This window comes from Olea europaea, chromosome 18 (genome assembly GCF_002742605.1).
Source record: "Olea europaea var. sylvestris chromosome 18, O_europaea_v1, whole genome shotgun sequence".
NCBI lineage: Eukaryota > Viridiplantae > Streptophyta > Magnoliopsida > Lamiales > Oleaceae > Olea > Olea europaea.
In genome coordinates, this window is record NC_036254.1 from 15,274,216 (window position 1) to 15,288,921 (window position 14,706).

At 35.3% G+C, this 14,706-nt stretch overlaps 1 protein-coding gene across 2 annotated transcripts; it reads right to left on the bottom strand.

Annotated features, from left to right (window-relative positions):
* Positions 1-6,125: 6,125 nt before the first annotated feature.
* LOC111367596 (filament-like plant protein 4) lies at positions 6,126-13,156 on the bottom strand. Of its 2 annotated transcripts, none has more exons than XM_022988551.1 (5): positions 13,120-13,156; positions 12,757-12,985; positions 10,087-12,505; positions 9,145-9,190; positions 6,126-7,143 (listed from the first exon to the last, which is right to left on the bottom strand). In XM_022988551.1, the coding sequence occupies exons 2-5, from the start codon at positions 12,938-12,940 to the stop codon at positions 6,703-6,705; spliced, it is 3,090 nt and encodes a 1,029-aa protein (XP_022844319.1). In that variant the 5' UTR covers positions 12,941-12,985; positions 13,120-13,156; the 3' UTR covers positions 6,126-6,702. The 2 variants fall into 2 exon arrangements, with proteins under 2 accessions (XP_022844319.1, XP_022844320.1); XM_022988552.1 differs by lacking the exon at positions 6,126-7,143 and adding an exon at positions 7,150-7,705.
* Between the last annotated feature and the right edge of the window lie 1,550 nt (positions 13,157-14,706).

Consider the following 14,706-nt stretch of genomic DNA (forward strand, 5'->3'; position numbering starts at 1 on the left):
ACTAAAAATTCAATGTACTCACGGCTTTTTCCGTTTATGAAAATCAAGTCAGGGCAGAAAATTGAACATATTATACTTGATTGAGTAATTAATATATCAGATATATTTCAGAAAAATAATAAGGGGACAAAAAACAGATGTGTGCTTAGATGTTGAATTTGAATAAAAAAAATTAGAAAATTCTTGTAGAGATCTAATTAAATCTTTGAAAACTTTAATAATTAACAGGAACGGAGCTAAGAATCAACATTACGGGGGTCAAAAAATTTAAAATTTTAATGTATGAATAAAATTCAGATATATCAAAAAAGTTGTAATATAACATTAGCTATTACGGTTGTATCCTTAGATTTATCACTCTTTGAAAAGAAAAATAACACTGTTGTTCTGATGCACAAAAAACCGAAACATTTTCAGCATGTATAGATAAAATTCAAAATAGAGACAAGTTACGACAAAATTGTGGCTGTGTGTCTAACTAGGCCAAATATGAAACAATTAATGTGTGAGGTGTAGTCATAGAGTGGTAAACAAATTGAGGGTTCAATGTAAAAGCTTAATCTTCTCCAGACTACAACTCCCATTGATGCAATATGATTTCGGGTGGACATTATCGATTGCAGTAATAGTTTTCTATTGTAGCGAAATATTAAGATCAGAACTTTCTGTTTGTAAAAATTGAATGAATACAATGAATAAGGATTGAACAAAATCTTGAGACATGAAGAAGATGATTCTGCTAGATCAATTGATGATTTTTAGAGTTTTGATTTTCATGAATTGTGCCAATCGACTTGAATGGGAGTGAAATAGGGATTACGACCAAAATTGAGGGGAGAATGATTCCAAGATTTTGATATAATATTGAATATGACTTCTCAATTGGGTAATAAGTGATTTTTTTCTCCAATTGGGTCCATTTTGTGAACGTAATGACCGCCTTATTAATTAAACATAATTTAGGAGTGAATACATTCTTCCAACCCAAATGCACAATCAATAATAACTGAATATTTTATTAAAAGGGATTATATGGAGTAATTTTCACTTTAAACAAATAAATAGTTTTAAGAATTAGACTGGACTTGCCAAGTGGTATTAATTGTTGGTGCGCTATACACTAAAATTTAAAACCATTTTTCATAAATTTATTTTCTTGGACCTGGACTTTGGGGGAAGTGGGCTATAGCGTAGTAGAGCCCGCTACCAAATCCGTCCATTCTTTAGTTGCATAGAAAGATATGAAAATAAATATTCGACAAAGGATATTAAACAGATAAAAATGTTAAAACATATAAGTGAATCAAACATAAAAGTAGTTTTTTTTTCTTTGTCATCTATCTTTTCCTTGATTTAATCCATGATTCGAATAAAAATGTTAAGAAGAATTTTCGGCACGAACCACGATTGTAAGATCTATTGCCAATTCTCGATTATCAATAGTATCTGGTTCATCTATGAATCCTATTTATTTATCAAATTAAGCGATCCCTTTGATTTACGTCCTAGTACTAAAATAAGAGGGCCAAAGTTCATCCATACTGACCAGATACCCCTTACTACTTGGTAAGACATCAAAAAATTTTATTTTACTTTTTCGAAAATATTTGTTAACCTAAATTTAACGAAAATATGTTATTTGTAGACTATCACTAGTAATCGGTACAAAAATGAACTTTCGAAATACAGCATTATAAAATGTAGTTTTACATCCATTTTGCAATTGATTTATACTTTTCCTAATAGAAATTGTTATTTGTTACCATATATCAAAACTAGTATATAAATAATTAATTTTACAAATACTTTATGCGAGTGTAATTGCACCAAAGTATTTATCTTTTTCTGTCAAAAAAGGATTTTAAGGGAGAAAAATATATCTTTTAATTTGATATTTCATTGCTAAAAATTAACAACCACAATAAAAAATATTTGTTTATTTGTAGACCCCAAAAATGTTTGTTTATTCACCTACAAAGATAACGTAAGAATTAGGACTTGATAAAGGTTTAAAGAAATAGTGAAATGCATTGACCTAATTTTTACTCTTTCTAAACAATGTTAAAAACATTATAGGAGTTTTAAGTAAATTTAATAAGAAAAGCTAGAAATTATTAATTTTCTCATTTGTGCTTTAAATTACGCTTCGTGTTTGTCCTTTTTCTGTTTCTCGAACAAGCTACTTTCTACTCTTTCAGATATTTGGTGATTGAAAAAATTTTGAAAGCTCTTTTCAGAAGCTTGACTTGAAAACTTGTATTGGGCTGGTAGACTTCTCATGCACTAGAGCTTAGGGCATGATATTTTTCTTCTTCCTAAAAGTTTAAAACAAAATAAAGTCATTATATTTATTTATGTTATTTTTAGCTGAATTTCCCTTTCATTTAAAACATAAATGGAAGTAATTGGGCTTAATCGTGGGATGGAAAATCATTCAAGTCCACATCAGCAAAATGGACAAAAAATAGGGTTAAACTACATGTACACCGAGCCTTACAGCAAAATGAACGAAAAATAGAGTTACAGCTCGGTGTAACTCCCTCACATGGAGGGTGGGGCCTGTGCATTAATTGGACGTGGACCTCTCCCCTCATGTGAGGGGAGTGTAAGACTCGATGTATAAAGGGTGAAATCCAAAAAAAATATTTCATTCAAAAGGAATATTTTGTACTAGTCATTTTGTCCGTTATCCCTTTCGATTTGAAAAACACTACTTGTCCAAGGCCACATGGGCTCAGGACAAAATGGGACCCCCGACCTATAGGGGGCGCCAAATCTGTCCAGCGCCCACATGGCCCTGGACGCATAGCCTCTCTCTTTCGATTTTAACCATAAGAAGAGAATACGTAAAATTCCAGCAAAGGTCACGCAACTTGTATGTTCATTTCATTTTGAGCACTAAAAATTTCGTTTTTCTAATTTGACCAGTTAACTTGTGTTGTTATTTCAATTTAACTAATTCGTTTATCGTTAACAAGAGTTCTTGATTCATGTATTACGTATATTCTTGGCAACAAAATTTGATTTAGGTGCTAAAAATTTAAAGGTCTCCCGATTTTATGGTAAAAATGTGATTCTTTCGAGGAGGTTGATAGATAGGTAAACATTGGACCCATCCCACTAAACAACTCATGAATTTCGTCAGCTAGGTCACGAGTTCCATCAATTTTGATAACAATTATAGGCGTAATAGTTAAATTAAAATGGAAATATAAGTATGGTCATCAAATTAAACTAAACATGTAAGTTGGATAAGCTCGACCGAAATTTTTCAGATGATATTTATGATAGTAATGGCCCTACAGGTGATGGTAGAAATTTAAATGTGGGCCGCGTAATTCTATGGGTCTAATCGACCTGATACCACTTGAAAATTCAATTAAATGGAAATTACACAAAACTAAGAGTTTAAACATCACAATTCAAAAATCAGGTACCAAGTTTTATTATTCGCAAATCAGGCATTATATATAATTGATCCACCCAATTTAATTAAAAATCCTAATCATTTTTCCCATTTCCATCTCACTCTATTCTGCTCCCTAATCTCTCTTCCCTCTCAACAGTAATCGCGCCGCTTGTGGAAGATTATCTCCGGTGCAGCAATTTTACCATTGGTGTTGAACCACCTACGAGGTGGCGTCACCGTTGGAAGATTTCTTGGCGTGGTATCAGGGGCGATTCCTATTTTCTTTCTCTATATACCTCCATTTCTCTTTATCAAACATTGCTGCCGGAGATAGCATCGGCACCGTGAGCCACCACCTCAGCAGCGCTGCTGCAACCTCATCGACTGTAATTGGTTTTGAATTCGACGATTGTGCGGTGAGGTGGTGGTGCTGGGTTTAAGATGTTAGATGGTAGTGTGGTTGGATTTGGTGGTGGTGGGTGTGTGCACTGTGGGTGCGGTGGTGTTGGTGACGTGGTGGCACTGCTAGAGTGCAGTGGTTGGATGCGACGTGGTGGTGTGCATTGTCAGTGTGTGGTTGGATGGGATTTGGGTGGGCATATGTGCTATAGGTGATGTGAGCCGTGAGCTATGCGCTGTCATGAATTTGATTTTGTTGTGGTTGTAGAATAGTTTTGGTTGTATGTTTTGCTGGTGGTAGTGGTGTTGACTTTGGCGGTGAGGTTGTGGTGTGGTGTAAACGACAATTGTGTGGTGGTGATTGGTGACCAAGATTAGTGTTAGATCGAGACCGTGGTGGGGATATTTGGTACATTTGACCAATTATTTGGACTAATTATTAATCTGTGATCTTAAAATTCGATAATTTGTGAATAAAAAAAATAATATGTGACCAATAAATTCGAAAATATGTAACCTATAGATAAACTGTGACCTGTAATTTGAATGATTTATGACCTACAAATTTTTTTATTTATAACCACGAAATAATCTGCTGTTAATTAATTTGATGATGCGTGAAATAAATCAGTGACCTATAATTAATCGTATAATTATGACTTTATTGTATTTATTTAATAAATATTTTTAATTAATTAAATATATACCTGAATTTTGAAATTTAAAACTATCTACTTGAATTTTGAATTGGTGTAAATAATACACCTAAATTATGAATTTTTCCTTCAATTAATAGATCTTTTATTGCAATTTGTTTTTGGTCTTTATATCCTAAAGTTAACAAAATATCTAAAGGGATAGAAGGAAATACTAGAGAGAGATGAAGAAATGCTAAGAGACAAAAGGTCAGAATTATGTTGGTTTAAGACTTAAGAAGCATTACAAGTGGTGTAAATCGGTTTCAACTCGCCATTCAGGTAAGATATGATCGTTTTAGAACGGCACCAGCACCAAGCCATGTACGGTCATCGAAAAACTCCCACTTCTATGAACAGAGTGTTGACGACGAAAAACCAGCCACCAGCCAAACATTCTTTCAGAAACACCCGTAGCAAAAAACACCTGTTAGAAAAAAAACAAAAAATTAGGACTCTAATACCATGTCAATTTTGTTGAATAATCTCTTCTTTTCTCCTGTCTTTTATTTATAGATGTTCATATGAATATACAAGAAAACGAAAACATGCCTATACAAGGAAAGGTATAAAAGTAAATAATCAATCACGTAAAGAATCATGCCCCTAATGCAAACACGCCTCTAATAAGGTTTGCATTTAATCACACCACAATACATTCTGCTGCATTTTTCTCATACAAAAATCATCTCAATTCATGTCATCGTCTGAAACACAACTGGCATTCAGGAGTTAACAATTCTTCATCCTCAAAGTTCACGATTGCATTGGAAAAACTAGGGTTGGGGTTTCCTCAGTAACTTCTCAATTGAAGATAAAAATATACGAATATTTCAATCCAAACAGTGCACAATCACATAAAGGCCAAACAAAAACCTCATTTTCTATACGCCCAGATAAAGAAATACATCTGCCATTGAAAATAGTAAAAAATTTACTTCCATATGTTCCCTCTTCCTCTGTCCAACTGTGCTTCTTTAATAATGAGTTTGTCTTCCATATCCGGACTTGTATATTAACTTTTTCCATTCAAAATGAAGACACGATTAGTTTTTCTATAAGGATTCAATTGAACTGTCGTTCTGGAGGAAGAACCTTACAGACTAAAAGTGAGTTTAGGATTAAAATTGGATTTATTTCATTTAAGGCCAAATATCATGTTCCCAAAAGTTGTTATTCCCCACGTGGACAGCTTAACACATCAAGATACCATGCCCCATTTCCATCAGACACGTGACAATTTTCGGCCAGTGGGAATAATGGGTTTCACTCAATGAATTAATAACCGTTTGAATAAATGAGTAAACATTAACATTTTTTGGTTAATAAGAAATAGTAACCTAGGAAGATTTTTTAATGAGCATTCATTTATTTGATTAACTCTATTATTTGTTGTTTTCTATTTGGAATATTCTAAAGAACCGACGACAAAAATGAGATTCAAGATTCACCTATAGAAGGAAATCCGTCAAAGATAAATCACAAGTATAATAGCATATATATAGTATAATAATATTTAAGGCCTATTCTGTAGTGATTAAAAGAAATTGATTTTTTGACCGTTGGGGAAAAAAGTGAGGGGCACCCGTGAGTGAAAAAGTCAAATATGATGGTTGAAATAATAAAACAACGGTCAAAAACTCAATTTTTTGGAGGTGAAAAAATACTACCAAACAAGGGTTTAATGTAACTACATGAGAAAGTACAGCAACTGTATGGTCATCTGAAGTTCTGAACAAACAAAACAATTTCAGGAGGGTAAAATAAAAAATCGTACAGAATTTATCTGACATCTTATAGTAATCACTGAGCACCAATTTATAGGGGACCAAATGTTAAGCCACATGTGAACTGAATCTTCTGAAAATCATGACTCGTTTTTGGTAGGACGAACCGTGCTTTCAGGAAAAAGAGAAGCTTGAATCATATTTATTGTATTGTCCACTCTTGTTCAGAAATGCAGAACGACCATGCTTAAAGACCTAATAGACAACAGATTCCCACATCTATTGCTGCTGGCTGATTCACTCCCAAACAAAATTCATCCTTCAAATGTTAGCCAGATTGGAAAACCACTTTGAAATCCTCTCTCAGAACTACGAGTGGCAAGTTGAAATGGATCTTGATCATTATTTACAGAAGTGCAATCAAGTTCTGCTTCAGCTATCGTTTTTTTAACTGGCCAATGGAAATAAGGCACTACTGGCCATTTTTTCCTTTGGAGGAAAAAAATCTGCTAAAGCCACGAGAATGTTTCTCCGGTGCAGGAGTAGATGACAAGGAAGACGATACCGACTGAGTAGGCCAGTGTTTTGGATGATTCGAACTGACAGGTGATCTCAATAGATTGTTAACTTCAGAATCAGAAGGATTAAAAGGGGAATTGTATGAATCCAGGGAAGAATTCGAGCCTGCTCTCTGCAAATTGATAGAATTGGAAGTGTCGTCGTTCAAATCGGTATCTTGTAAGTTCATGCCTCTTATAGTTGGTTCTTCAGTGAAGCATATGCCTTTCTGACTCCTCCCGAGTGGGGAACCAGTAGCCTCTCCCTGGGGACGTAAAGCTTTCAACTGCTTGCCGAGAAGAAATATGGTCTGTTGACACTCTTCTAACTTCTCTGCTGCAGCCGCCAACTCATCCTGAAACGAAAGAAGACACGGTGTTCTTTAGTTCAGAAAGTATGCAACTAAAGCTAATTTTTCCAACTTTGGTTTCATGTCTTCTGTTTTATTGGGTGTCAAGCTCCCAGGATGGGTTCTTTAGTTGTATGGTAAATAGTCGAAGAAAAATGCTAAAAATTGCTCACAGGAACATCACTATACATCTTCAACATTGGTCCAAAACATGTCTCCCACCCATGTGCTGGCTTGTTGAGCACCAATATCGTCGTGTATGACATTACTGAGTACTCCTCAATCCTCACCTTAGTTTATTAGACAAGATATTACTGACTCTAAATGTTCAGAATTTTGCACTAGAAGTACACATTGACGTTCTTTAATGCAGAAATTTCTTAACTTTGAACATTGATCTATCAAGGCATGGTACTGTGGATCTCTCATTTTTCTTCCATGTATGAGATTTGCACTATTAATTATAACTTACACGTGTTATGTTCCATTTCTATGTAGCTGCCTTAGCAGATACCATCACAACCTTCGCCAAAGAACTTTAGCATCAACTCTTTTTCCACGACACGTCCTTAACACAAGGATTAAAACCATCAACAACCATAATTTTTATATGCAGAAAACAACAAAAGAACAAAGCATTATAGTCACTTAAGGGGGTACAGAATCACCAAAAGTTGGCGGCAAACAAAAATTTGCAAAAGGAGGTAAGCTCTCGTTTGGCCCCCATTAAATTACATTTCATTACATTCTATTTTTCTCTCTCCTATTTTCAACCACACAATCTTCCATAAAATAATATTACACGTAAATCAAAAACTTTTTCTTATTTTTCAATCACTCATTTTTCAAAAAAATACTATCTCATCCATTTTCATTATCAAAAAATGGGGGCCAAATGGGAGCTAAGCCTAAACCAAGTTAATCACCCTAAATAAATTCTTAAGGTTCACAGCCTGTAATTTGAATTCCAAGATAAGTCATGTTTCCTATTTTTAAAATTTAAGATAAGACTAAACCATGCTAATACCCGAGTTTTATAAAGCATCCTCTGGTTATTTGAAAGAAACTTCAAAAGTAACAGCTGCACTTTAAAGTTCAAACTGGCACAAAAACTAAGCTAAGAAACACCATGGAAAATAATACTCGCATCCAGGTACTCATCATGCAATGAGGGCTTCAATAACATAGTTTACAAGTTTCATGTTCCATTTCTATGTGCCTATATGCCTGCCTTAGCAGATACCATCACAACCTTGGGAAATTAACTCATAGCATCAACTCATTTTCCACAACACATCCTGAGCACAAGGATTTAAACCACCACCAACCATAATTTAAACCAGAATAACCGAAAGATTGTAACAACCCAGAATTTGCAAAAGCAGAAGGTAAGCTTAAACCAAGTTTATACAATAAAAAACTTCTTAAGGTTCACAGCCTGTAATTGAATTCCAAGATAAGTAACTTTTCCAATTTTTAAAGTTCAAGATTAACGCTAAACATGCTAATACCCCTGAGTTTTATAAAGCATGCTCTGATTAGCCGAAACCTTCAAAAGTAACAGCTGCACTTAAAAGTTCAAACTGGAAAAATTACTAGGCAAAGAAACAGATAGGAAAATAACACTTGCATCCAGGTACTCATAGTGCAATGAGGGCTTCAATAACGTCCACCAAGAGTGCTAAAAACGAGCAAGTTTGTTAAAATGTAGGTGTTGGATCAAACTGTGATTCCCAAATATCAAAAGAGTAGGCATTCTCTCTTTATATAATTTTTCATTGATTAAGAGCAAGATGTAGTAGGAGCCGTTCTATTCAAATAATGAACTTAAAAGAGAAAAGGATGAAATTAGCCGAGTCGTTATAATGCAAATACTACTCTTCATAGGCAAGGAGGTCTAACCCTAATTTTCAAGGCAATCTATGTCTATTATATGTTTATTAGGTAGAATCATGGTGAATGTAGAATATTCAATACTAAAAAGGCAACCTAGTTTACAAGTTTCACCTGTTTGGTCTTGGCACCATTATCAGCTGCTGAATAACTCTCAAACCTGATATGAAAAATACATAAAAGCACGTGAAAAGATTAGAAACAAAATTTAATTGAATTTCATCATTAAGTCATCTCAATATTTAATAACACATAACACAATGTTGAAAAAAAAAAAAAAAAAAAAAAAAAAAAAGCCTAGGAGGACCAATTACATTTAAAACAACTAAAAACATACTAAATTAAGTTCAAGTCTGCCAAAACTGGTCAACTGCTACAATAGCATCACCCAAGTTAAGCCTCATGAACTGCGGATACCATAAGAAGGGATATATCCCAAACATTTGACATAATTATGATATATATTTAAACCATTGAAAGTCGAGAAATACCGTTATACAGATAGAAGAGAGAGTGTGCAGTTCGAAGAAAAGTAGGTAGCGATAAAAAATAAATAACTTTTATCCTTATATTCATCAGTGCTGTGCAGAATTAAAAGCATTGAACAGTGATCTCATGCATTGCTGAGATATGACTTTGTACTAACCCCATGTAGTTACCATTATGAGAAAGCGTTTCACCACCAAACTAAAAATGGCCATGCCAAAAGTTGATAATAGAGGGCCAAATGAAGATGTAACTTATATACATTTATAAATTTGTAGTTGATGAACAAAACAAGTCAGGAGGTCCAGAGAATCACTAGTGTTCTATTTTTTTCTCTTTAGTTGAAAATTGGTTGACAAACAATATTGACTTATCAGTTGTTAGGCTTCAGCTGTCAGTATACATGAACAAGCTAAATGCATGTTTGCTGGATCTCAACAAGGTATAACAAAATCCTTTTGACCATATAGTTGGGACTTTGAAAGTAAGTCTCAATTTATCACTTTGAAAAACTTCAGAAACTAATGCCAGTGCTGGAGTATACATGAGCTTAAAAGGATTGTTACTCACCTTTGCAGGTTTTCTTGAAGATCTTTGCATCTGGCCAGTGCATCTTGATAATTTCTTCTCTCCTCTAGCAGCTCATTATCCAGAGTTTCTATTTTCCCATGGAGGAGGTTCACTTCAGTTTGTAACTCCTCTGCCCGTGCTTCAAGTGATCTGTAAGACTCTGCCATACATTTGAGCTGTGTCTCAGCCAAACTGTTCAACTTTTGAGATGATGTTAATTGTGACATAACCTCCGAAAGATGCTGTTCTGTTTCCAGTAACTGTAACTTGGTACTTTCCAGGTTTTCAGTACATCTAACCAGGTTAATTTCCACGTTATCCTTCTCCAATTTCAATTGTTCCAACTCCTCCATTAAGCATTTCCATGATGTGGCAGTCAATTCAGATGTTGGAACAAGATTCCCATCATGTGGAATGTCAGGGTCAGAAGTGGAATCAGAAAATTGGGTGCAACCGTTTGAATATCTCTCAGCAGACGAGTCTACAATGCCCTTATTCTCTGGTAAAGCAATCTTGTCTATACAATCAGAACTACCAGTTTCCACTTCGGAATTTTCATATCCCAGGATATTAAAGTGGAGCTCACGTGCTTTGCTTAATACGAGAGAAAGGTCAAGAACAAAATCAGGGAGGTTTGTCCTACAGTTAATAATCTCATTGTATTTGGCAGAGAAAACATCCATTTTTTCTCTCAGTCCTCCATCATGAGCTGTTACCTGGATGACCTTAGCCTCTTTACCTAGAATCATTACAAAGTCATAAATCTGAGAAATGGCTACTGCTAATTCTTGGTTAATGGTGTGCAGAATCTCGGTGTTCATTTTACTATCTCCAGAAGAAGACAAGTCCTCTTCTTCACTCACCTCAGCACCAGTCTTGTGGTCATATGCAGCGTCCAAACACTGTGCTGCGTCAGCAACACAATTTGATGACTTGGGATGTAGAGTATCATGCATGTCCTGTACAACACATTTAATGTCCTCCAAAACCATTTCCATGTCCTTCCCCTTGGACATCAACTCTAGAACCATAGAAATTCTTGATTGAAGCTTCAAAAAGGTAGGCGGATCAACATGCACCTGAGGAATCAGTGCTATCACTTCACTAGGAAAAACTGGTGTTGCTGATTCAAGATGATCCTTAGATTGCACATCCATGCTGGCTGTGGCTTCTATCGAAGTGTCATAGTTTGCAATTACATTTCCTGTATTACCCGATAAGTCTGAACAAGAAACTACTGCATTTGAATCATTTGATAAATATGCTATTTTCTCCATCTCCAGAAAATCATCCATAAGGTCCAGGTGATGTGAACTTCCAGAATTGAGTGGACTATCGACATTCTTTTCCTTCTTGAAGTAAGAGTGCTCAGACATCAACACTGTAGCGCATGATCCAGCATCATCATCATTTCCACATTCAGACATGGAGGTCAAGCATGGTGGATTACTTGCATTTTGAATATATGAACCTTCAATAGGGACATGAGCATTGGATTTTGCAGGACTTTTATGTTCACCATTGGCATGCAGTTGTACTTCAAGATCCTGAAGCTGATGGGCTGCATCAGCACACATACTCCTGGAGGCCAGAAGTTCACTGTTGCGATTTGCCAATGCTTCTTTCAACATCTTAGTTTCTTCTTCCATTGCCAATAGACGTTCAGTAAGTAACTCATTTTCTTTCTGGTACCTGTGTATACTATCAAGGGAAAATTCAGGCAGTTGGCTCAAGTGTGAAGTAGGAGGCTTTACCATAGACCTCCGCAAACGTGAATCTCCATGATCCCTCCCCAAAGTTTCAACTTCAAGTTTCATTTGGGCCAATGCAGCAGGACCGGGCAACCTTTTCCTAACAAGACCACGTAACCTCTGACACTCCGCTTCAAGTTTAGCAATCTTTTTTACTCCTTCCAGATGCTGCTTGTTGACTACTTCAGCAGACCGCACACTCATGTTCTTCTCCTCATTACGAATTTCAAGCTCTTTAGAAGCAATATGAAGTTCATATTTGAGTGAATTTATTTCCCTGTCAGAGGATTCAATATTGCTCTTCAGAAGTTCAATCTCTGCCTCAGCTTGTGATTTTTCTTCACTCAGCTTGATCAACATGTTAGAGCGCTCTTGCAAAGACCTTGAGAGTGCGGCATTTTCGGCAGCAGACCTGAGTAATTCTTGCTCGAAATTAGCTATATTTGCTTCAAGCTGGAGCTTCATCTTGTCAAATTGTTTTGTTCTATTAAGCACAACCTCATGTAACTTTTCTTCGTGTTCTTCCTTCAAACTTCGGATCTGCCTCAAGCACTCCTTGAGACCGTCATCCAGATGTGATGCTCGGTCTTCTGCAGTGAGTTTTAACAGCGTGACAGATTCCAAATGATTTTTCAAAGCTAAAGCTTCTGCCTCAGCCTTTTCCCAACCTGTGCAACTAGATGTTAGGAGTCAAGTTCTGTCCATGTTAGACTAACTTAAAAAAGGGATGACATATTCCAAATGATTTTTCAAAGCTAAAGCTTTTGCCTCAGCCTTTTCCCAACCTGTGCAACTAGATGTTAGGAGTCAAGTTCTGTCCATGTTAGACTAACTTAAAAAAGGGAAATTTAACCATTGCAATACTCGAAATAAATGAATAGCTTTCTGCAAATATACTAGAGTCAGACCAGTATCAAACCTGAGACAGCTTCTTCAGCAACTTTGGAATGTTGTTTCACTAGGTTTTCTTTATTAGTCATTTCTGAATGGGCTGCTGACAGTTTTTCATTCAATTCCATTACTTCCTCTTCCAGATTTTTCATTTTTTCTTGGTAGGACTTCACTTCTTCTTCCAACCCAGATAGATGTGTATATGACTCCATTGAAATTTGAACATACTTTGGTTTTTTATTGCTATCCTGCTTAGCCTATTAGAAAATGAAACACAAAAGGAGAGTAAAAATTAAAACACATAAGAAAGATGTACTTGGGAGAGAGAGGGAGTCAATGAGCCAAGATATATTCTCAAACACAGGAACTGTTCCCCGTGATATCAACAAACCTGGTCAGTCTGAGTTGTCCCTTCATCTGAAGGGGTTTTGTGTGTCTTTAGTGGTGGAGAACTCATATGTGTCGGCTCAGGGGGCAAATCAGTAGTAGCTGTGGGAATAGGAGCTATTGAAGTAATAATAGGAGAAGTGGGTACCTCGATAGGAGCATTTGGAGTAGGCTGTGAACTCAAAAGCTGGTAAACAAGATATTTTCTCCGAACGTAGAACATAAATACATACACGTAACTTCGATAAATTATACATCATATAACATACATAGAAATACAGAGATAAACTAAAAAATAATAATTAAATTACCCAAATACTAAGTTCATTCATAGCTCTTGAAGTAGATTCTTACATTAAGAATAAAAGAACTGCATTACATGGAATATCAATAATTTCGAACAAAATTGAAATCAAAAGGAAAAAAAGTAATGATCGTCCACAGGAATACAGATAAATTTATTGTAGTTTCTGACCAGAGTAAAAAAGCTGATTTATAAAACTTCTAAAGCAACGAGACACAACTATGAATTTCAGGAAAATTGTAAAGAAAAAGTGATTGAATAAAATTTACTCTACAAATCAAACCGGGGAAAAATGTACTAAATATAGATTTAAACCATAAAATTTGCAGTACACTAAGCAAAATGAAAGCAAAAGTCAGTAAAGTTTTAAATCTCCAGTGACGCCATCATCTAATCGAAAATCAAAGAAATGGAAAGATCAAACACACACACAACAATTCTACTCACCAGTCAGGATTACTAGCAATGCAGCTGGAGCATAAGATTATGATTCTATTACCGCAAGTTGATTATAAGAAACTAAGATCTGCGCTTGAAAATAAAGTTAATTTATCCTTGCGTTTGAGAGAGAGAGAGAGAGAGAGAGAGGGCGGTGGGACGGTCGTGCAGTGGTGGCAGAGTGGTGGCGGTGAGTGGGGGTGGGTTGGCGTGGGATATCAATATTTTGCGTTAGGTGTCACTTGAAATGCAAGGCGTTGGAAAGCTCCAAATCGTCAGCCGTTTAATTTATGCGCAGTGAGTAAATAAACAAAAAATATATATAATAATAAAGAAATTGAAAATTTCAAAATTGATCCCTAATTTATTGAATTAGTAAGAAGTCGATCTACAGACTTTGAAAAGAAGCAAATTGATCCCAATCATTCTTTATACTTTCTCATTATGTTCTCAATTATCAAAATTGTGAGAGTTACATGATTATTTAATATAAATTTAAACAATTTTCGTGATTTAAGACTCACTTTATAGTTGTAATAATGAAAGATTTTGAGACTACTTTGCTCTTTTTAACTTTTTAGTAGCTTCTAGAGATTGATTTACTAAATGGGACAGCATTTGGAAAATCAAATGACGAATTTACCCTTGAATTTTATTTAGAGGTTGGGTAGGTGGACCACCGTCATTCTGTGTTGGATCAATCCAGCTCATAATTTATGCATGGACTCGGTGGCATGTGCAGCCGTTGTATCTGATTCTTGATTTTTTATTATTATTTTTTTTCCTTTTTCTTTTAAATTTAAAAAATTAATTTTAAGTAAATCAAACAAAAGTTCTATTTGTAAACAA